This window comes from Puma concolor, chromosome A3 (assembly GCF_028749965.1).
Source record: "Puma concolor isolate L17-30 chromosome A3, mPumCon1.1.hap2, whole genome shotgun sequence".
NCBI classification, from domain to species: domain Eukaryota; kingdom Metazoa; phylum Chordata; class Mammalia; order Carnivora; family Felidae; genus Puma; species Puma concolor.
Genome location: NC_141669.1, coordinates 102,709,263 through 102,734,084, shown reverse-complemented (window position 1 = coordinate 102,734,084; position 24,822 = coordinate 102,709,263). Strand labels below are relative to the sequence as shown.

General features: G+C 40.7%; 1 protein-coding gene across 1 annotated transcript in view; it reads left to right on the top strand.

The window, feature by feature from the left end:
- The first annotated feature begins 3,319 nt into the window (after window positions 1-3,319).
- Window positions 3,320-24,822, top strand: part of SPTLC3 (serine palmitoyltransferase long chain base subunit 3) — a 132,855-nt gene continuing 111,352 nt past the window's right edge. The window contains exon 1 of the mRNA XM_025932352.2: window positions 3,320-3,758. Within this exon, the coding sequence (XP_025788137.1) occupies window positions 3,642-3,758 (117 nt within the window). The 5' untranslated portion in view covers window positions 3,320-3,641. The remainder of the gene's footprint in view (window positions 3,759-24,822) is intronic.

Here is a 24,822-nt window from a genome sequence, read left to right as displayed (position 1 = left end):
CTGAGGAGGAATCCCAGACTATCAAATCCCAGGAGGTACAGAGATACCATTTGATCTTGGCATGTATTTAATAGGATTTTCATGGATCAGGAAGGCAAAATAAAAAATGTATTTATTATTTGGCTAATGCAATAAAATGTCTCAACCCATAACAATTTTTGTTACTTCTCTTCGTTGTAGTTGATGGTTCTCCAGACAGCAGTTGAAGGAGAGATATCATGGTATGTGGGACTTTAGTTTTGGCATTAGCGTCACCCTCCACTACAGAAGCAAAGACCGAGTCACAGAGAAAGAATAGATCTCTAGACACCGTGAAATTCTGACCATTTACTTTTGTCATTCATTCCCTTTTCTGCCAACATTTTCAGAACATATTATCAGGCCTCTGAACATCTCTTTCTTCCCTACTTCTAGAAGTGGGCATCTAGGCCAAGAATCCCCTTCAGGAAACACCACAAGGCCACAGTAAACTGATTTCATCTTTGCCTTTAATACACTAATGGACAGGTTTCTTTTTACTTTCACTAATGAGATTTCTTGAAAGGATATGTAAGTGCTGCTAACTCTTGGCTCTGTGAAGGTGGAGACTGTGTTTGTCTTGTTCGTTATTGTATGGAGAGGCGTAGAAAACCGATACTTGACAGTTATTGAAATACTTACTAAGTTTCCTGGTTGATCTGAAGTTCACTTAGTTATTCAGAGACAGCAAATCATACCCAACATTCAGGTGGCATTTAGTGTTGATTGAGGTCTTAGTATGTTTCGGCTGCTATACCAAGATACCCTAAACTGAGTAGCTTAGAAACAACACAAGCTTATTTCTCACAGTTCTGGAGGCTAGAAGTCCAAAATCAAGGCACCGGAAAATGTGGTGTCGGGTGAGAATCTGCTTCTTAAATGGCTGTCTTTTCACTGTAACCTCACATGGCTAAAGAGGGAAGGGAGCTCTCTGGGACCTCTTTTGTATGGACACAAATCTCATTTATGGAGACTCTCCCAACAACTGCCCCACTCCCTAATACCACATAACCTTGGGTCATGATTTCAACATATGAGCTTAGGAGAACACAAAGATTCAGACCATAGCAATAAATGTGTTTAAACTCAAAGCTACAACACAATGCAAATAAACCTCCCCACTTATTTTTCCTGGAGACACAATGAGCCATCATGATTATGCATGTCCATGGTGCCTGATGACAAATGGTTGCTGTCTTTATATGATTTTGTGCACATTGCAACTCACATATTCCAACATGGCAAGCAAAGTGGAAAAGTTTCAAGAATGAGGACATGTAATAGATACTTCTAGAAGGTTGACGTGTGATTATCTAAAGTTGGCAATTGACAATAGGGGGAAAGCAAAGTGATGCAGATTTCAGTTCTCTTTTGAGATGTATTCTTTATATATGGTTTTTGTCCCCTTGTAAAAAGAAAATAAAAACAAAAAATAAAAGAGGAAGAGGAGGAAGAGTAGGAAGAAAGGAAAAGGAAATTCAAAAGATGAAAGGGAAGGAGAAGGAAGAAGAAAAGGAAGAGGGATAGAAACATCTAATGTACAGAATTTAGTTAGTTTTATCTCAAAATCTTTATTAAAAAAAACAAAAAAAACTTTGTATGGATAATTAGAGCTGAGTCAAAATAACACCATGTCTTCAACCTGTCTTCCTTTAAAAAAAAATGTTTATTTAGTTTGAGAGAGAGAGCGAGCATGCATGAGATCAGGGGAGGGGCAGAGAAAGGGAGAGAGAGAGTATCCCAAGCAGTCTCCACGCTGTCAACCCAGAGCCCGATGTTGGGCTGGATCCCGTGAACCTGAGCCAAAATCAAGAGCCAGATGCCCAACCAACTAAGCCATCCAGGCACCCCTTCAACCTGTCTCCCTAAGTAAGCTGGGGCAGTCAGGCCAGCAGTTATCAGTGTCCCATCCTACCTTTTCATCTCCTTTTTGCATAAGTCTAGAAGGAAATAAGCCCATACAAATAACTCCCAACTCCTAGTGTAACAGGGAGTTACAGTTAGCCAGGGAAAAGCTAGCTCTGCTCTGATAACAAAGGTTGGGAGAGATGCAATAGAAAGTCTGAGCTTGAGAAACAAAGGGGTGGGCACACTTGGCATTAGCCCCATCTCATTATTTGGCCTAAGACCTCACCTTATTCCTTTAGCTCTCCCTGAGGTGGAAAATTGGCAACCCTCACATGCAAACCATGGTTAGAAGAAGCATTATCATCACCTCCTCCATAAGCCAATGGACTGGGAAATGAACCCAGTCCTCGAGAGCTGAGAACCAAGAAATGAGGCTCTAACAACAGGGACCATTTCTGTTTTTTGTTTTTTGCTTGTGTGTGTCTTTGTTTTTGTCCATTGATCCAATAAATGGCTCATTTTTGTTTTTTTGTTTTTTCCTAAGTGCCTGATGTTAAAGAAGGCTCCATTCAGGGCAACCATGACAGTGGGCTTGAGGACTGAACAAGCTGTAAATGATTGACACTGTCCAACAAACTACAATGCCATTTGATGGTAGGAGAAAACAGCCCTCTAGTAACTAAAGCATCAAGACAGTAAGAGTTAATGAGTAAACCAGAGGTGTAGCAGGACTGTGGCACTGCATTCACCATCTGCCCCACAACACCTGTGTCAATAACAAACCCAGGCCACACTTTTATTTTCCTGCTGCCCCCTCAGCCACTGGCCCACTGAAAATGTTTTGTCTCTTTGTACACGTGAAGAAATGAGGCAAAAAAGAAGGCAAATGGCTCTCCTGAAGTCACATGGTAAAGTAACACAGCCTTAACCAGAAACCAAATATTCTGTCTCCCAGATTCGTGTTACTGGAATTCTGGATGAGCCAATACCCCTTGTGTTATCGCTGGCTTTAACATCAGACGGGTTCTGAACATTGTTATTATTTTTGCCATTTTGTATTATGTATTATTGTGTGCCACATCACACAAAATTTACCATCTTAACCGTTTTGAAGTGTAAAGTTCAGTGGCATTAAGTACATTCACACTGTTGTGCAACCATCACCACCAGCCATGGAACCAGCTAAAAACCTCAGTGCTAGTGAAACAGTAACTTCCCATTCTCCTCTCCTTCTTGCTAGCCCAGGCAACCACTGCTGAGTGTTGTTTTGTGGGGGGGGAAATGTTGACCTTGAGCTTGGTCTACAACCAAAAGTTGTAATTAGATGCAGGAGGAAGGGGTGGGGGTAGACGTAAATTCGAAACTGACTGCACATAGGAGACCTTGACTGTGCTCTGTGTGTGTGTATCTTTAAAAGATGCTCCACCCCCTCAGCCGGCCTCCTCGCAGTTGCTTCTGGGTTTTGCAGTTTCCAGATTTCCTCAGCCCCCCCAAGGAGCCAGCATGGACAATCTCCTTTCCAGTTTCAAAAGCAGGTTTGTTGTCCTGAAGGTCACATTCTGAGCTGAGGAGTGTAAAGGTAACCACTTGTTTTTTGTTTCAAAGATCTGCCCCAAAGATAGGCTGTTGCTCTTCTTCTGGAAAGCCTGATCGGTAGGATTCCTTCAGGGACTCAGCCCAAAGTGCTTCCTCTCTCATTCCCTCACCAACTTCAAAACTAAAGCTTGCCTAGAACCTCTGGACGAAAACCGGCTGGATTCCATCATTTCACACAAATGGCTAATCCTGGAGGTGGTGCTGTCTGCAATGGGAATCTGCACAATCACAGGAAACAGAGCGACAGCCTGCAAAGTGGAAACTGCACGAAAAATGGAATAGTGAAAGAAGCCCAGGTAAGAGGCGATCCCTCCCCTTTTCCTCTGAAGGACTTGAACTTGCCCAGGCGGGGTGAAGCCCTCCTGACTCAATGGCCTTTTTACAAAGTGTTTTGACACTTCAGCTAACTTCAAATGCCTGGCTACGGGGAAAGTTTAGGTGGGGACGAAGGGGAGAAGGTCTTTCTGTAGGAGAGAGGACCCAAGAGCCGTAAACTCCCTAAAATACAAACACACCTCCTAGACTCCTGCTTTCCCGGGAGCACATCTTAGGGGGCAGAGTTCCCAGGGCTCAGACTCCTCAGCTGAGTTTCAGTCCACCCAACAGTCACAGTGTGCTACGTTCCTCTGGCTTCAGCAGGAAGAGGGGAGTGACAGTAAATGTGCTGAGGTGACGTGGTGTGGGTGGCATTTTCCCCCAGTACATGAGAAATGCCTCTCTGGCTGAAAGGCGAATTCTTTTTGGTGTTTAGTGGAGCATTGTCATGGCTTACAGCTTGGTTTGGGGCCAGAGTCCTTCTTTGAAAGAACATCACAGGCATTCCTTTCTGAGACACTTCAGAAAGTGTGGCTTATTGTTGCTCACTGCACACAGGAACCAAACAGGCATTTCATTGTTTTCCCATTTGATACTTTTTTTTTTTTTTTTTTTTCTGTTTTTGGCTCTTGCTCTGACAGAATGTTTGATGGGGATGTTACTGAGGAGGAAGAGGAACTTAAGAAAATGTTGTCAGCACATTCAAAGAGGGAGCCTAGGTATATAAGGTACCTGTGAAAAGGCATCTTTCCTCCCTTCTGTGCTAAAGCAGCTAGGGGTGAGCTCACCTGCATCAGGAGCAAATTAGCATAGCCAAACAGGTGCCTTCACTCTTAGGAATGTGGAGCTGGGTGGGGAACCCCTGCTGTCCTGCATTACACATCCATCCCCTAGGAACCAGCATCCACCCAGGGAAAAGGTCAGATTGTTCTAAGATCACAGGACAGGAAAGGCAGGCTGGGGGCCAGTCCACCTCTCAGTGAATTAAATTCATGCTTCCAGTTGAAAGACATGGATGGGGAGGGGCACTCTGGAGCCTGGAGCATGTGTGAAAAGGCAGTGGTCCCAAAATGTGTCCCCCTCTTAACAATAGGCATTACCCTCGGCTTTGAAGTGTCCACCAAAAACCTCAGGTCTGGTCTCTCTCAGCTGAGTATCTGAAACCTACTGCAATGTGAAGAGAAAACATTCAACTCCTATCTTTCCCATGAGGACAGTCATGATAGTATCCACCATCTATTTGTCAGTAAGTGTTGATTCAGACTACTAACCACCCAAGACGCTCTACACTCCTGACATGCCGGGAACACTGGCCACAAACCTACTTACACTCTCAGCCAGTATGACCCTGAGGGCTCTCATTTGGCAGAAAGGCCTTCAAAGCCATTCTTCTGTCTCTTTACTTTCTCTTGGTTTTGTAACTACCCTTCTAGTGTCTGAGGTTAGAAACTTAACTCAATGGTTACATTCACTCTTAAGTTAGGATGAAACTCAAGATCCCAAGGATTCATTATTAAACCGTCCTGTAAGACTGAAAATATCCTCGGACATCAAGGCCTCTCTTAGGAAATATGAAGGCTGCTCTTGTCTCTTCTAACAGCTCATTCTGAAGAGCCATCCAGAACCTGTTGGTTCAGATATATTTAGGTGTTACTAAATTGAAATTGGCTTCCACTGAGAGTCTCAGTTATGACTTGAAGAATATTTTCCAGAAAGAATAAACCCTGCTGAGATTTTGGTGTAGTAAAGCAGACAAAGGCCTGTTTTCCCCTCGAGGGGGATGAAGTCATCTTTACTACATGATCTTTAGTCTCTAGTTTTAGTACATTTTGCTTTGGAAGGCTTTAACCAACTGGATCTTAGCCAAAAACCTTGCCAGTTGACAAGAGCAATTCATAAAGGCTTATAGATATCCTGGGCCAGTGGTTTTCCCAACATGTTCTGCCAAGCATAAGGTCCTAGGAAGCGGGATCCAAGATATTATCATCTTCCAAGATCCCCTCACCCTTTCTCTTCTTGCTTCTTTGCAATCATACAGCAATACCTCTGTTTCTTTTATGTATCGTGGGACTCTATAAGACTGAACAAAGGGTCCTTTGGCATAAAAAAGCATATTGAAATCACTGTGAGGCACTCTCTCAAGAACCCTCCTGCTCTTTGCTCCAGTGTAGCATGGCTTTGCCAGCCTCACAATGGAGTGCAGCTCACTACCGCAACCTCAAGACTAGCAAGGGAGCAGACACCTGTCTAGAAAACTTCTGGAGTTCCTTTCTGGAGGTTTTTTGGAGCTTGGCCCTATTTTGTGTTGTCTTCTCTTTAAGTCTCGTATGTCCTGAGGGTGCACTGATCCTTGGTTTTCATCCCTGATTAAGTCCATTTATTTGTTCACTTATAATATGTCATCCTACCCCTTACTTCTGACAGATGGATCCTCAGTCAGTCACAGAGGATTTGTTCTCCCTCCTCATGACTGTTTCCATCTAAATGACAGGAGGGCCCTTAATATCTTAATCCAAACTTGATATTTCCTATCAGCTTACTTAATTCCCATGTAATCAATTGGGGATTACTCTTCACATAATTGCTCTTTCATTCTCAGTCATTATCTCTGATCTGGTCATACATGCATATTAAAAAAAAAAAAAAAAAAAGCCTGGAGCTGGAGGGGTAGTCTTTGTGTCTTCATTGTTCTCAATACTGCATTGCCTCCGAGTTATCTTTTCATGGGATGGGTCTTCATTTTCCTCTGTTACACTGATCCAGTAGGATAAGGAAAAGTGTTGAACTTTTCCCTAATCATTCCTTTCCTGGAAAAAAAAAAATACCCTGAAATTAGTTATTCTAATTGAGTGAGTTCTCAACCTGGAATGCTGTACTTTACAAAGTGTACTATAGAAAGCCCTAAGAGGGGCGCCTGGGTGGCGTAGTCGGTTAAGCGTCTGACTTCAGCCAGGTCACGATCTCGTGGTCCGTGAGTTCGAGCCCCACGTCAGGCTCTGGGCTGATGGCTCAGAGCCTGGAGCCTGTTTCCGATTCTGTGTCTCCCTCTCTCTCTGCCCCTCCCCCGTTCATGCTCTGTCTCTCTCTGTCCCAAAAATAAATAAACGTTGAAAAAAAAAAATTAAAAAAAAAAAAAAAAAAAAAAGAAAGCCCTAAGAGGCAGCCACCCACTCCACTGTCTATTCATTCATGCACTGATATTTATTAAGAATCTGTTGTTCTTGGGACATATAAAGATATAAAAAGTTATATTTTAGATATTAGGAGGAAGCGTATATTAAAAATGAGCAAGGAATAACATTAAGTTAAATGATGGTACAGGACAGGAGCTGTCACAAAATAACTATGATTTGAGGACAAATGAGTGGTACAGATATTAAATGCCAGAAGTTCAGAGAGGAGGAAGAAAATAACATGTATCACTGGTGTGTTACATACCAGGACTCAGCTAAACACTGTATGTAGCGATCTCCCATACCCTCATTACAGCCTTATGAAGTGGGAGCATCATGCCCAGTTTACAGATGAGGAAACGTGAGAGATTAAAGAGCTTGTGCAGAATCACAAGCGGCACAGCCAGGATTTGAACCCAAATTCATGTTGCTCCAAAGCCAGTTCCCTTTCCACCACATTCTAGGAAACCCCAGGTTGGGATGGTCAGTGATGGCTTTGCAGAGCAGGGAGGACTCACACTGAATCTGGAGACATTTGAAATGGCAGAGCAAATGGGGGGTTTCTTCCTGGGGACGGGATGAGGAAAAGAAGGGGGAGGAGCTCCAGAGACGAATACAAGTATTGCTAGGTGAAGGGCATGGAAGCATGGGTCATAAATCATTCCAGGAAGGAAGGGGGAAAGAGCAAAGGCTATGAAGCATGACAGAGTGTGGAACATGTGAGAAACTCCTCTCAACTTGGCGAGGCTTCAGCATAAGAGGGAGAGGGAGTGCCATGCCCAGGCAGTACTCGGTAAACACTATGTGAAGGGAAAAGATGAAGTGGATTCGTGGAAATCCTGCCTAGTAAAACCAATGAATCTGAGCCTTCTGTCCTCCCCACCTTTTCATATCCTCCTGCAGCCCACAATGTGTTGGTACATCTGCTTTTCTGTTACAGTAAACTTCTTCCGGAGAGTGAGAACCATGATGTACAGTTTAATTGCACAGAGTGATAACTGCCTGACAGGCCGTCGTAAATACTTGTGACTGTGGGGCCCATCTAGGCTGCATATGGATTGAAACAGAGGTCAATAATCTCACCAATTATTAGAAGAATTCTAATACACATTTTGGAGGTCCCTTGCAATTGCTCTGAATTTTCGTCCACTCTTGTCTTCCACAATCATTCTCTAGAACCTTTTGTTTTTTGGTACTCATTTCCTTTAAAAAATCTCCAGTGTGACAAGGTTTCTCTGTGATCTCCTTAAGAAGCCTCATTTTTTTCCTAGGCTCGCCATTGTAAAGCATTCCCATAGGTCAGGTGTCACAGCTATTAAGATGAAAATTGTCTCCATTTATAGTAGCTCACAAATGTGATAGACAAGTAAATAAGTAATTATGGTATTTAATGACAAGTTCTATAATAGATAGTGTAGTTTTCCATTGCTGTCTAACAATTACCCCAAAATTCAATCATTTTAAACAACTGATGTTGATTTCTGTGGGCTAGGAATTCAGGCAAGGCTTGGTAGGAATGGCTGTCTGGGCTCCATATGGTGTTTAATGAGCATTCAATATGGACCCACTGAGACCATGATACTGACTGTTGTCTGGGACATCTTGTGTCTCCTTCACAAGGATAATCTCTCCATGTGATCTCTCAGTATCTACAGAGTAGCTCAAGCTTCTTTACATGAAGGCTGGCTTCCAAGAGAATGAAAATGGAAACGGCAAGTCCTTGTAAGGCTTAGGCTCATTTTCGCCACATTCTGTTGTCAAAGTTAGTCACAAGGCCAGTCCAGATGAAAGGGGAAGGGAAATGGGGTCTGCTTCTTAATGGGGTGAGCTTGCAAAAGGTTGTGGATATTGGAGGAATTTTTGTGACCATCTTTGGAAACAGTGTGTCAGAGCAGAGGTATATGATCCATATTTGGGAGTACAGAGGAGGGGGCATCTGACCCAGGATAGGAAGTCAAAGAAGCCACTCTTGGACTGACTCCTAAAGGCAGAGTAGCCAGGAACACAGTCATGAAAAGGCATTCTAACAAAGGGAAATGGTCTTAAAAAGATACAAAACATCAAGACAAACATCAAGATGTGTTTGGTCTTGGGAGGCTGGGTTAATGGGACTAAGTTTAGGATGTTTAACAGAGATAAGCAGTAATAAGCCTGTAAAAGTAGGCAGAATAAGATCATAAAATATCTTTGTCTTAATTTACATGCTCTAAGAAACAGACCCAGGCATAAGGATTTGAGTGCAAGTAATTTATTTGAGAGGTGAACCCAGGAATTAGGGGAATGGTTAAGTGAGACACAGAAGACAAGGAAGAAAATACATTCATGAACAGGTTACCACTGTGGGCAACTAGGGCTCAGATTTAGGGGGACAACTCAGTGATGATGTAGAATATGCCGTGAAGTTGCCCCAACTTTTTGTCACAAGAAAAAGAGGTATATATCAGTGAAGTCCTGTCCATCATCAGTTGAGGGATGCTCGGAGGAACATTAACCACAGAGCACTTCTAGCCTGAGTATGTATGACCAGAGAAAGCCCTCAAACTGAGGTATAGGTGCTTGCAGGAAGAAATCATCAGATTGCAAGAGATAGAGCAACAAAAGTGTATAGCCATATATATTTGTAATGAGGCAGTTTTGAGAAGAAAATTGGCTTGATCAGATGTGGTTTTCTCAGGCTGTGTAGGTTTTATATCTGGTGACTTCTAGAACAGGGCTTATGGATTATCTTCAGCCTAATCATAAAAGACTAGATTATGCTCTTAAGCAACATAAACAGAACCTCCTACTATGGCTGGCAGTAGAGAAAACAAAAGATGTATGTCATGGCATGGTCATCAGCTCACAAGTATCAGCTCTAGCTTTGGAAACTCTAGGTTTCTCTAATTTTAGAATCCAAGTCCTTAGTCCACACTGCCTCTCTAACCACAAGACATTAATAGAAATGGGATTCATACCTCCTTCTATAGCAAAAAGGCTAATTTACCTCAGTCTTGACGGGCAAGATCAATGTGAGTTAAAGGTATTATGGATTGTTTTGCTTGTTTGCTTTTATTGTTCTTAATGAATATTTGAGCTTATCACCAAATGGCACCAAACTCATATACCAGAGCTTTCAATATGCAACATAATCCACTCATGGATTCACTACATCAATGACCCACCCCACCCCCATTCTTCACTTTAAACAACTCTGATTTTGAAGAAAATCAATCCATGTGACTCTGAGTAATATGGACTCAGACTGAACCCCAGATGGAGCCTTGGAATAATTTGATATTCAGAAGCTTTCTTCCAGGACACATGGCCACCTTGAATAGGCATTTCCTGCTAATAGTGACATATTGGACATGTGATGTGATAGATGGAGGATAGTTACAAATTCTTTGGGATATTTCTCATTGAGAGGTTTGGGTCTGGGCTACACCTAATGACTTACTTGGCCAATAGCATGAGACAGAGGGGATAATCTGGAACTTCTGAGACTAAGTTACAAGAAGCCTCTGGCTTGATCTCAGTCTTCTTGGAATACTTACTCTTGCAACCGAGCCACCATGCTTCGAGGAAGCCCAAGCAGCCCCAAAGAGAAGCCCAAGTAGAGAGAAACCAAGTATCCTTGTCATGCCCCTGGCTCAGATGTGGCACAGGCTTGTCTACTGTGTGAGTAACCTATGTTGGAAGTGGGTCCTCTAGCCCTGGTGTCTATCTGCTCCTATTGATACCTCATGCAGTAGTGATGTGTCGAGCTGAGCCCTGCCCAAATTATAGATTCCTGAGCAAACATACAAGGTTTTAACTGTGGTTTGTTAAGCAGCAGTAGATAAATGAACACGTGGATATTCTATTTCTTAAAATGCCCAGAAAAATCACTCTGCAATCTCACTTAGTAACCATTTGCAAAAGTACTGGCATATTGCCTTTTGAGGGAAGAGTTTGTCTGGGCCATCCATTGCATTTAATCTGTGGCAAAGATGACTTTCCCTAAACTGTACACTTTTGTTTGGCTTGTGTTTTGAAATAATGGCTGTATGCTTTAAGATCAGTGTCTCGCTGGCATAGCCAAATACCAAATACAATAAACTCAAATATCACCAATGCAAAAGCACAATCATTTGAATGCTGCCAAATCTGGAGTGTAATTATTTAACCTGAGGAGGCCTGTAATTTACTGCATTATCTACAAAGAAAGAGCTGACTCAGGGGAGCATGTGTGCTCAGGTGCAGATGTTTTTATTAATTAAAATGATACATGTTTTTAATTAAGCATATTTAATATCGGCCATATAAAATTAATTTTGTCTATTTGTTAAGGTGTCCTAGAAAAACCCTCCCTTTGGAAATACTACTAGCGATAGATTGATATTAACCTAATTACTTGCAAAGAATCAACTATATTTATTTTTAAATACACTTAATCTTTTCACTAAGTATTGTCACATTTGTCTCAGTAGGCCTGAACTAATGTAGTTTTTCTGGAATTCTAAAGTATACCAACCTATAAATTCACGTGAGGAGCTGTTGCCACTAAATTAGAAACAAATTTGAAATTTAGATTAACCATTTAAAAAAAAAACACTATAAGCATAGTTCTGAGAAGTATTCAGAATTGTTCCCAATCTACATCACATAGCCAATCTGAATCCTGCTGCCTTAAGAGTTTCAAAAGAAGCTGGACATCCAAATGGGGTGGGAAGAGGTGTCTGGGGGGGGGGGTGCAGGTGGGATCTGCTGATTTTTAAATATTGGCATCTAATCTAAAAATTCAAATAGCATGGATTTAAAGTAAACATTGCTACCAGCCACAAGTCTATAACCTCGGAACTATAAGCAAATAGGACGATAAAAATAAGAGGTCATTAATTGAGTGATATTTCTCATATATATTCAGGAAAATGGCTCAGGGAATTTGGCTTTTCTTAACTTAGAGTATATGTTTTTAAAAAGCAATAGAGGAATCTCACATCTTCATTTTCCTGAGTTGTTAACACTTGGTCCTGGGATGTGCAAGTTTGAGGAACAATTATGACCACCACATATACTTGATTTTCCTGATCAAATATTATGTACCAAGGTGTCCGTCAAAATGTCAGAGAACTGACAATATTTTACTGGTCAAATCTCATTCCTCAGGCTTCGTAGGAAGTGACCCACAAACCTTTTGTTAGACAATGCAATCATAAGGCCTGGTCACCATTAGTGTTCTCTAGATATGACATAACTGGGCCTTCAAAAGTTGCCCAAGAAAAGGATTGTGTGAAAATCATGATTATCCTCATAACTACAAGTTATACCTGATGGTCTTTCTCTGCCATGTGGGGCTTAGCCTTTTGGAAGTCAAGGATCCTTTTGAGAAGCTGATAGATACTTCCTGTCGAGAAACAAATATGTCCATAGTCCCAAAGTTTTCCAGGTAGAGAATTCATGCCTTCCCTGACTTTCTCAAATCTCCAGGTTAAGAACCTCAGCTCTGGAGTGCCTTTGTTAATTAGGCTATATCTGCCCTCACAACCCAACCAGAATAACCAGCAAATCAACCTCTCCAGGGAAGACAGGGTAATGAATTCACAAGTTGATTCACCAAAGAGAGAAAAACACATGTAATCCAAAGCCACTCAGGTGACAAGCCCCCACACGTGTTATTTATTTACTTAGAAAATTTATATTAGAATTTTGCAAGTTAATCTACAGCACATTCATACTTTTTTACTAGAAAACCATTTTTAAATCCTCCCTAAAAACCTTGAGCAAAACTTAACTTGAAGTTAGAAGATATTTCTTTTCTGGTGGCTTTTCACCAGGATTTCCCAGGAAACCACTTCAGGAGGAATGATAGCAGAAAGACCGAGAGCTTCAACATCAGATAGAATTGGGTTTGAGTCCCAGCTCTGATGCTTACTAGCTGTGCCACATTGGGCGGCTTCACGTCCCTGATCCATACCCCACAAGGCAATGATGAGGATTAAATGAGATAGCATATGTAAGTCTCCCCTTAACTATCAGATATACAATAGATACTCAATAAATGATAGCTATCATCTATTGAAGTTAGCCTGCAGCCATCTCTTTCTCCTCTACTGCTATTATAAGAATGTTCAATACAATGCCTGGCGTATTATAGGTGTTCAATAAATGATAGTCTTAAACCCTCAAATTCCATCCTCCAATGGTGGCTTCTCAGGACCCATTTTACTTGGCCTGTCAGCAGCATTTGATCCAAGTAATCAGCCCCTCCTCCTTAAAGCACATTCTTCTTGGCTTCTACAATACAACACTCCTATATCAGCCTGGAGCCTGTTTCCGATTCTGTGTCTCCCTCTCTCTCTGCCCCTCCCCCGTTCATGCTCTGTCTCTCTCTGTCTCAAAAATAAAAATAAACTTTAAAAAAAAATTAAAAAAAATAAAATTGCAAACCTTCTCACCTCCTCCCTTCCCTTCCTGATTGTTTTCTTTAGTCCTTAACACTGTCCACACACACACACACACACACACACACACACGCACACATACATGCATGCATGGCCTGCGCACAGATGTACATACTAACTGATTTCCTGTCTCTTGTCTGCCTCAACATCTAGAATGTAAACACCATGTGGGCAGAGATTTCTGTATTATTCATAACTAAACCCCCAGCACCTAGATCAGAGCCTGTAGGTGCTCAAAGATATTTGTGGAATGAGTAAAGACCACCTATTTGTGCTAATCTACTGTTAGTAAGAACTCTCATTTCAGCTTATTTTGTTTGTTATTTAAATTGCCTTTGCTGTTCATATGCCTAGTTCTTTAAAAGATGGGAAAATCCCCACTTATGTGACACACAGGCTTCTTTGTAAATTTCAAAGTGTAAACCTCTTACTAATTAATTTATAGGTTTCCTAACCTTTGATGGAGAACATGACTACCATTTACTGTTCTCTTTTTGAAAATCACCGAATCACTAGATTATTTTATATGACCAGGTAGCTACATGCTTTTATACTGATATCCGGATATTACATATACACTGAGCCTGAGGTCAGGGAGCATGCTTTAAGCAAGTGGAATTTTTTGAAGGAAATGAAAACAGAAACTAAGTATTATTGACCCATCCTGATGATTCTTGCTACCTCTTAGTAGGAGATGAAATTTACCTGGGTTAGAGAGAAAATGACAAATACCTCAGGGTGTATAAGCCTGTCATCTGGTTTTAATAAAACTCTGCATTCTTAGAGTTGAATGTCAAAAACAATCAGTATAATCTGTTCTCCCACTAATGTCCCTGTATATGAGATGACTTTTTAAATTTCATTTAACAAACTTTTCCATCACACTACATGCTAAGAACCTTACAAATACCTTATGAGTCTAATACTCTTACTCTATCCCATTTTTTTAGATGAGTCAACTGATCATACAAAAATTAAGTGAACTTGCCTAAGATTAAACTTCTAGTTAGTAGTGCAGACTGGCCCCAGGTGCTTTTTTCACTAGAAAAATAATTGCCTTTTTCTCAAATGTCTTATTGTGAATATTTATAAAATCACATAAAAATTAAAAGAGTTCTACTATAAATACTCATATACCTACCACCTAGATTCTATAATTAACATTTTACTATATTTGTTTATTACATGACTATCCATCAATCCATCCATCTATCAATTCTCAAGTTTTATGCATTTCAAAGAAAGATGTGGAATCAGTACACTTCATCCCTTTTGCATGCATACCATGTGGCTTCAATATTTGTCTATAGCTATTTCCCCCTCTTCTTTGAGGTAAAATCTATATACTATGAAATGCACAAATCTAAATTACACCACTTAGTGAATTTTGACCTACACTGCCTTTTGATTGTTTTTATTAGAAAATGTTTCATAATATAGTTTTGACTGTGGAAAGATGTTATAAAACTGTCCCTTTAACATTGGTGAGTTTAATCTCTGGATAAAATATAACCAAAGTAAATGAGAATCCATCCATCTGGTATGCAGCACGCAAAGGAAAATTGCAAGGGCGCTTTGGCCATGAAGGAAGATGGGTGATTTATTGGTGTGGTGTCACCCAGTAGAACAAGGAGCTAATGCTCAAAAACCCCAAACTCCTCGCTGGCTTACAAGTCAGGGTTCTTAAGGGCAAAATTTGGGGCAGGGGTCTTCTGAGAAGGTGGATGTCTTTGACCCGAGGCCCATGAAGTCATGGTAACAGATGTTACCTAGTTGTTTCTGATGCCCCTCTGTCTGGTCACACGGAGGTCTGTTCCCTCTTAAAAGACGTGGAATCTGAAACAAACAAAAAAAACAAACAAAAAACCAACTTTCTTCCTTGTGTTGGATATTCCATTAGGTATATCTTATGCCTCTTTGTTCAGGATAGTGCTGCCTGTATGTGCTCAAACTCACTACTTGAACATGCATAAGCTATTGTGGGGTTGTATTTCTATATGTTCCTTGGAATGATAAAGAAGCATTCCTGTCTCTTGGGTCTGGGTCTACATGTTCCCTAACCAGTCCATTCATGTGTGGGCACAATATCACCCCTATGTTCATTCCTCCAGTTGAACTACCAAGATGGATGCTGGCTTAAAAAAGAAGTGAGTAATGTGTAAATTGGCATCTCATTAATTAAAGGAAAGGCTAACAGAAGGCTGTCTAGAGAAACTCCCCTGCTGTACATACACAGAGAATTCCAAAGGTCTCAAGAGCAATTTTCTGTTTTTGACCTTAGTATAATCCATCTGGCAGAAAGAGAATTTAGTTTAGAAATTCCTACAATTCCACTCCATCCCTTGTCTTCTTATAGATGGAGGAATGAAGGCCAACAAAGCTAAGTAATTACCTCCAAAGTCACACCAACGTGAGGACCCTGCCCACCACACACTGTTAAACAAATACGGACCACAGTATTTGATGACTCTGAGTGGTATCTGCTATTTCAAATTCTCTAGCCTCCATCTTAAAATTGATATTACAAAATTGCGTTTGTCTCATGTAGGAAGTAAAGGTGTCTCCTTTCTTGTTTTCCAAAATAAAAGCCACACTTAGAAAGCTTCTTTTTTTGCAGATATCTGAGAACACCGTGTCAGAGAAATCAATATTAACTAGAGTGAATGACTGCTACCACACATGAGGTTTATGCTTTTTGGCCCTACCATGTGTTTATGCTTTTGAAATAGTATTGTGAGTCCTCACAATAGGCTTTCAAATTTCACATATAAGGATTCAAGGTTTGAAGAGATCAGACAATCACTCACTTGTCTGGTAAGTAGTGGAACCAGGATCATCTGATTCCTAACATCACATAACCTGTTGCCACACCCCACAGCCTGGCTGCCCTAATAAGCTGAATCATCACATAGAGATTGGGAGTAGGGCTTCCCATTGGCACTGTGTAGGCTTGAATTCCAGCTTCATGTTCGTAGATCTGTGACCTTGGACAAGTGGCATGATCCCTCTGTGCCTCAGTTTCCCCATCTGGAAATGAGGTCCAATTGCCCACAGTAGTAAATGGCTTGACAGCACACTCTTCACTGGTTTCCTTCCCTTCACTGTCCCATCCCCCTCTCTACCAGTGCTTCCTGGGGTCACCTTCTAAATAAGCAACTTACATTTGAATCCTTTACTCAGGGTCTGCTTCAGGGGAACCTGAAATTAAGACAATGATTTCTTAAAAACTTAGCCAATTCTTTGTCTTTTTAACCTTCAGCTACCCAGATCCTTATCACTGTACAATCATCTGTATCCAAGATCTTATTGGACCCTCACATCAATGCTGTGAAGTAGACAGAATGACTGTTACTGGCCCACTATAGGGATGAAAAAACAAGGGCTCAGAAAAATAATGAGACCAAAGCCACATGGATGATGGGGACAGAGCTGAACAACAATCCCAGACATTCTGACCTGAAAGTTCAATAATGTCTCAAAGGACTGATCCAGCCCTAATATAGTGCATACAACTCCATCAACTGCTCCTTGCAAGAACACGTGGGAAATGAAAAAAATCAGGGCATATGTCCTTCAGTAGTTTAATTCACAAGAAAAAAAGTGCTGTAAACTTTGGGGGCCACTTTTAATAAATTTTTTAAGAAGTCCTTGAAATTCTAAAAGCCTTGAAAAAATGTTAATTTCTACCTTAGATATCCATAGTTGGGCAGCAAAGTGATTTTACATGGTACATCAGATAGCACAACTTCCTATAAATCTTTCTTTTAAAATCATTTCCTTTGTCTTCACATCTTTATGTTATATAGCATGTGTATTCTTCAAAAGTACCTTCTTCTGAGCCCTTTATCAACCTCAACTTCATTTTCAAGCATTTCATACCATGAGCACTTTCTTGTAGTCTAGTTGTGTCTTAGTTCCCTTTCTGAGTTTGTCCAAGGCAATGACATTGACATGGTAGGAGCTCTTGGGCTCTTTACATGGCATGTTTCTCAGTTACCTACTTGATAATTATTCTTAAAGAAACTAGGCTCCAGATCGTCTCAAACACTTGAATAATATTAGAAGAACTGATCTCAGATCTCAGAGAAGCATGTTATCTCATTTTCTAGATCTTATTGACACATTTCTCAATAGGCTACTGAGACTCAAATAAGTGTCATCACTTGCCCAAGACCTCAAAATGGCCAATCCAGAGCAAGACACACCTCTGTCCACTTCCAGTTTCTAGCACCTCTACACAACACTGCGTTTCACATCATAGAACCAAAAACAAACTCCACAGAAGCTCTTGGCACTAACACCTTTTGCCAACTCTTGCAAATAATTTGGGGCACCAGGGAAAATCCCACAACTGATGTACCTCAGGATTTGGTTTGTTAGTTTATGCAAGAGGTTCTGGCATTTTCTTTAAGGGGCCATGCTTGCCATTGGTCAATTCTTTTCCTTTCTTTTTTTAAAAAGTAAACTCTATGCCCAACATGGGGTTCAAACTCATGACCCCAAGATTAATTGCATGCTCTCCAGACTGAGCCAGCCAAGTGCCCCACCACTGATCAGTCCTTAGCAAGATCACTGAATCAGGAGCCTACAGACTGAAAACAGAACTACTCCACATGGTGGTCTGAGAAAATGACTTAAAGTCTGAAAAAAGCAGGTCATGAACACAGTGGGTTTTTGTTGTTGTTGTTGTTGTTGTTGTTGTTGTTGTTATTGTTAAGTGTAAACAATCTTTATACCAACCAAAGGACTCAGGCCTCACACCAATTCATTACTTCGGGCTCAGAAACTATGATATGGCTAAAAATGCCTGAATCTACTTAATTAGTTGATTCAAGAGTACAGAAAAAAACTAGCCAAGATTAGCCTTGCTCTTGGGGAAGTTACTTTTTTCTACATTATATGTCACATGGTAAGAAAAATTAATCAGGTAATTATAGCTATGACCATGGCTATTATCATATTTTTTGAAAACAATGAAATAAATTGTTTATGACACCATATTCTTGGTGAATTTGTTGTTTGGAGACAGGATACTTACTTTTCCACAGAGCAAAAGGTTTTCATGGAAACTAAAATGGTATGTGCTGTCTTCCATGGAAACAAAGATTTCAGCCAGGAAATCCATATACTTTCAACTAACCATTATCTCTTTAAGGACACGTTCTGTCTTCAAAGACAAGCAAAAGGTAAACCGTGTTATAGGTTCCAGACTGCTCTTGACATGCATAAAATGTGTGGTTTTATAGGGTGACAGGCAAAAAAAGGGAGGAGAAAAGCAAGGAGAATAGGTATGTGTAACCACGAACCAAATACTAATAAACACATAGAGAAGGAACAGCAACTGAATCCTTAGCAAGTTTTTTTCTTTCTAGGTGACAGGGCCTTCTGCTTCTTCATGGTGCTGAATGTCAGGCACAGTTTGGTCTAGCTTCACAGGACAGGAAGTTTTGGGTGCAGTTCAAATATGTAGTTCAACATCACTGAGGTACAAAAGAAAAAAATAGATTCAGTTTGCTTCAAAGAGAAAAACCATTTTTTGTAATCCAAGTTCAGTCCACTGAGCTCAGCCAAATGACTCCCAGAACCACACTTTGTGCCCTTCCAAAAGCCCCACCCTTGTTATAACTCACCTATGAGTCACTGGCTGCCTGGCATGGTAAAGAAATACCACAGTGCACACCTCACCTGGTGTCAAAGCACACCTGTGTTATTGGTTCATTCCCATGCAGTTTAAGTGACTCTTTCCTTTTTGGTTTTTGATAAATTCAAAATTTCAAAATCAACTGAATAAGTTTGTTTCATTAAATCTTCCACGCTGGATGAGGGAAAGACTTTAAAATTACCAACCACATGACCACAAATCCCTGTGAATCACTGAATGTGGGTGCTCCTAAAGATCCATTCTTCACCCAGCTTCCAACGGCCCTTTGGAAAACACATATCTGATCAGGTTCTTTTTTTTTTTTTTAATGTTTTATTTTAGTTTTGAGAGAGACAGACAGACAGAGCATGAGTGGAGGAGGGGCAGAGAGGGAGACACAGAATCTGAAGCAGGCTCCAGGCTCTGAACTGTCAGCACAGAGCCTGACACAGGGCTCAAACCCACAAACCATGAGATCATGACCTGAGACAAAGTTGGATGCTTAACAGACTGAGCCACCCAGGTGCCCCTGATCAGGTTCTTAAGCCATGGTTTTCTTCAAATCCTCAGTGGCTACCTTGTTAGGATCAAGGCTGCAGTGCTAAACTCTGTTTTTAAGCTCTACATAACCTCCCTGGGCAATTCATTCATTCATTCGTTCATTCATTCATTCATTCATCAAATATTTATTGGATATCTGCTACATATCAGATGTCATTCTAGGCACTGGTGTGCTAGCAGCAGACACAATGGATAGAGTTCCCCTCCCAGAAATGACAGTTACCCATGCCTGTCCCCTCACTGTGCTGTCTATGCCTGCCAAACACACCCCACCCCCCAGTTCTTCAGGCCCTTTCTTCTGCTGGGTAAATGGTGCCTGGTAAACTCCTACTGATTATTCAGATCTCATTTTAAACACTGTATTCTTTAGGAAGGCCTTTCTTTTTTCCCTGAACTAGGTCAGATCCCTAGTCTGTCCATGCCACAGCACTCATTTATTCAGCATTTCCCTTTTGGTAAGTATTTGTTCTGTATTGATATTTCCATCTAGACCAGGGGTTCCCAAAGTTTTCTGTAAAGGGCCAGATAGTAAATATTTTTCAGCTCTGTGGGCCATGCAGTCTCTGTCACAACTACTTAAGTCTGCTGTTATGGTATGAAAGCAGCCATAGACAATATATAAACAAATGGGTATAGCTGTGTTCCAATAAAACTTTATTTATAAAAGTAGTTGGTGGGCCCGATATGACCTATAGGCCACAATTGGCCAATCTCTGAACAACCGAATTTCTTTTGGTGATGGAAATGTTGTATATCTGCTCCCTTCCATAAGGTAGCCATTAGCCACATGGAACATTTGAAATGTGACTAGTGCAACTGAGGATCTAAATCTCTAAATTTATTTAATTGTAATTATTTAATTTTAAATGTAAATAGCCACGTGTGGCTAGAGATTATTGTATTGGACAGCACACATATAGACCATGAGGTCAGGGGCTGTGACCCTCTTGGTCACCATGATGTCACCTGAACCTAGCACAGCAGCATTTGTTGAATGAATGAATGAACAAATGTAGAAGTATGGGATGACTTATCAGACTCCCTTTTTGCTTTTTCCCACGGCTACACACTTGATTAGATGCTGCTACTGAATACTTCTTTCTTTCTAGTCCTGAAATATTATGTTTTTCTATGCATATTTTATTTCCCCATTAGCCTGTGAACTCTATGAAGATGGGCTATAAGAGAGACTCCCTGAATGGTACTCCAAGTACAGGTACATGCACATGGTAGCAGCCTTCCCACAGAGTGTTTGCAGCTACTGGTACTTACCTGGAAAGATAAAGGATTCAGTCCTATAGCTATTTTATTTCTGAAATATGTTCCAAAGATCCTGTATCAAAGGTCTAACTTCAAGCTTTTCTTCTTCAACCTTGCTATTGTAAAGTTGAAAAATTCAACTTTGCCCTGACCTGTCCTGCCTTATAACCTTGGGGAAATTGCTCAATTTCCCCATAATTGCTGTATGTCTCTATTATTAAGTAAAGATAATTTTAATTCTACTACAGTTATCCACCACCTCCCTCTTAAGAATCTCATGTAAATAAATAAGATCATGGCCACAAAATCTTTGAACACCTCAGAGAGAGGCACTCTTCTTACATGACACATAACTGATCAAGAAGATAATAGATGGTAGTGATTCTCAGTGATATTAAATCACTGGTACATTGTTTTCTTTGGTTTATCAGGATAACTTAATAAAAGCTCTGTGTTCTTCAAGTAAGCCAGCTGGTTGTAAATAGTATCAGAAGAATGCAATCACTGCAGTTTGGTGAAGAATAGCCATTTTGTTCCTAGTTAAATTATGTCAAATTGACTTTAGAGCCTCCTCTCCAGCTGTCATCCCAGGTTAGATCTGGGGATCCTCCAAGTTTTTCTGCATTGTGTTCCTCCTGCAGTTCTGATAAACAGGCATCCCAGTGAAGGCACACCTTTCTTTCACTGCTATCTGAAACAGAAAGTCTAGGTTACCTTGCCATAGAAGGCTCATTCAATTCCAGTGGGTGCCATACATCTCATCTCTAAGTAGGTAACACACGAGGTCCAGCCAGAGGTCTGTGCAAGATTCTATTCCTCTCATTTCCACCCACCAGCAAATGCCCATGCTAGTCCTCCTATCCCAGAAGGCCTTCCTCTCCTCTCCCAGGCTTTCCTAATGTTAGTGCTCTCGGTCTCTCTCTCTTTTGCTCTCTCTCTCATTTCACTCATCTCTACAGCAGATATTCACTGGGCACTCTGCTAGGGACTCTTTACACCCTTCCAAGCAATCCTCCCTTTTCTTTGAGCCCTTCATTTCCCAATCTGGGTGTACCCTCTGGAAGCCTATGGCTGTCTTCATGAGCTGCCCTGACTGACAGGCTACCTTCTCAGGTGGTGAAAGGGAAAAGCCAAGACAATGGAAAACAAACTTAACCTCACAAGAATGGAACTTGTTCATTGCTAGAAAAAAGGATTGGAGTAGTTAATATATAAAAATCTTATCCCGGGGCGCCTGGGTGGCGCAGTCGGTTAAGCGTCCGACTTCAGCCAGGTCACGATCTCGCGGTCCGTGAGTTCGAGCCCCGCGTCGGGCTCTGGGCTGATGGCTCGGAGCCTGGAGCCTGTTTCCGATTCTGTGTCTCCCTCTCTCTCTGCCCCTCCCCCGTTCATGCTCTGTCTCTCTCTGTCCCAAAAATAAATAAACGTTGAAAAAAAAAAAATAAAAAAAATAAAAATCTTATCCCCTGAAAAAGTTCCATGTTTATAATCTTGTCTCTCTGACTTCTGTGGTCACTGAAGCCTAAATCAGGTAACATCCTTTTTCCCATCATGAACTGCCTAACATACAGAGATGCTCAATAAATCAATAATTGAATCTTTGACTCAGTGAATTTTCTGGCATAAGCTTCCCCAGATTTAAATTTGAATTTTAGTCAGTCCAGATGGGTCCTGATACACACGTTTCCTCAGGGGGTGACTCAGTTCTTAGACTTCTCTCAAATACATCTAAGCAAGGGTTGGAAACAACAACAACAAAATTTAAAAGAATTCCTATAGTATAAGACTAGATGTCATAATAAATGAGCCACCAATTCTCAATGACATAACCTAATAGAAGTTTATTTCTCATTTGTAGTAAGTCTAATTGATAGTGATATGAAACTGGAGGAGGAGGAGGTTGTGAGGACTCTGCCCACGTAGTTATTCAGAGAACCAGGCTAACAAAAGTTCTGCAATCTTCAATATGTGGCTTCAGGGTCACTTTGGCTATCACCATTCAGAGGGCAGTAGGGGAAAGAGAAAGACCATGGACCATGAGATAGACTTTTTTATGGCCAAGCATGGAAGTGGCCATTTCACATTGGCCATCACTCAGTCACATGGGGGTGGGATATGAGAAATGTAGCCCAGCTGGGAGGAAGAGGAAAGAGAAATGGGTTTGGTGAACAGCCAGCTTTTGCCACACTGGACAAACAACGGGGTTAAAATATTTGAAATATTTGAAAGGCCTGAGTGCAAGATAATGAAAGCTATTGTTTTTGCAAGTGATCCTTTATTTTCTGTCCTTTTATTAAATGACTTCTCTTTTAAAAATATTATTGTAATATGATGGAGTGAGTATAATGACAGTGTTATGCAGTGAGTACATCGATGCTGGATCTTTTTACAAAGTGAAGCAGCCAGAGCTGGGCCTCAAACTTTGGACAAAGGGTATATATGTATGTGGAGTGGAGATCAGGGAGCGTGGCAGCAGAGGGCAAGTAGGGAAAAGAGTAAGAACTGAAGAAATCACAGGAAAGTAGCCTCATGAGAAAAGAATTGGAGGGGATAAAAATCAAGCTGTGAATGAAAGTTTAATGTTGCTGAAGCAAATCAGAGAACTTGAGGCAGGTCATTTCTCTGCTAAGATACTTAGCTTCATGCTAGAAACCACCACTTCCCAGAGAGAATTTTTGTCATGACTTAGGTAGATTTGCATGAAAGGCAAAAAATACATTTGATACATGTGCTGCATTTCCCAAAGTTAAATGGTTTTTCACTTCATTATTTTGATATCATTCAATAAGCTGATTCAATCAGTGAGTTTTAGTCAGCACCTACCATGGGAAGCTGTGTGCTAGCAATAGGGAAGAACATTGAAGGATGAGAAAGATGGCTCTTATATTCTAACTTTTATAGACTATCAATACCTAAGAGACACAGAGGTATGTAGCCTTTCCAAAACTCTTTTTGTTAATGGCCATCTCTAGGGAGCACTTTGGAAATACTGCTATAAATGGACTTTATAGCTAAGTTACCTAAGCCGCTGAAAATTTGAAGAGTCCGAATGGAATAAGGAGACCATCCAGGGAGTGATTGCAGTGGTCCAGGAGAAAGGTTGATGAGCATCTTGCCTGATGCTTTCAGTTCTATATTGGGGATCTTTCTCTCTATCCATTCTTACTGCCCTTATCCTTCCTGCATTCATCTTTCAAGCCCTTGGTCAACTGTGTTCTCATTCATGAAGCCTCTCCTACCTCTTCCAGCCAGGGTTAGATACATCTTTCTCTCAGTTCCCACAGTACCCTGAAAATCTCCCTGTGTTAACATCTGTCAGCCTGTAGTCTATCTGTGGGCACATCCGGTTTCCTGGCAGAGTATTTGGTAACACAGGCACTTAATAAGGCTTGGTTTAGTGTTGAAATAGGAGAAAACAACAATAACAAAATCTTTTAGGTAGACTGGATGCTTGATGAGTTTTAAGACTGTATAAAAATAATTTTAACCTAAGTTGTCATATGTTAGTGTATCTCAGTGGTTTGAATAATTTTTGTTGATTGAGCAACTCAGTTTCTTTAACTCTAGCCACCCTCCTGGAATACCCTAGATAAGAGGTTTCCACTTGGCTCTATCATGTAGAACATCTTAATCTAGGGGTTGCCAGTAGTTAATGATTAATTATACCTGGTGTCTTAAAAATCAGAAATAAAATTATTAGTAAGGTGCTTACTCCCAAATTGAACATGACTATCTACATATAGAATCAAATGGCATACTCTAAGCAGAAGTGTCTCACTTATTTGTAATGAGATGTTAGGACATAGACTAAACTGGGACATATGAGTTTTATAAAGCATCTCTAAACATTTAATCTACCAAACACATAATATAAGGCTGTGGTTAATGTACTTATTTCTTGATATACCCAAACAACTTTCAGGTATAAAGCACTTTCCAAACAAGGTAGAATTGTGTACTCTCATCATTTCTGTATCATTCTGCTTTC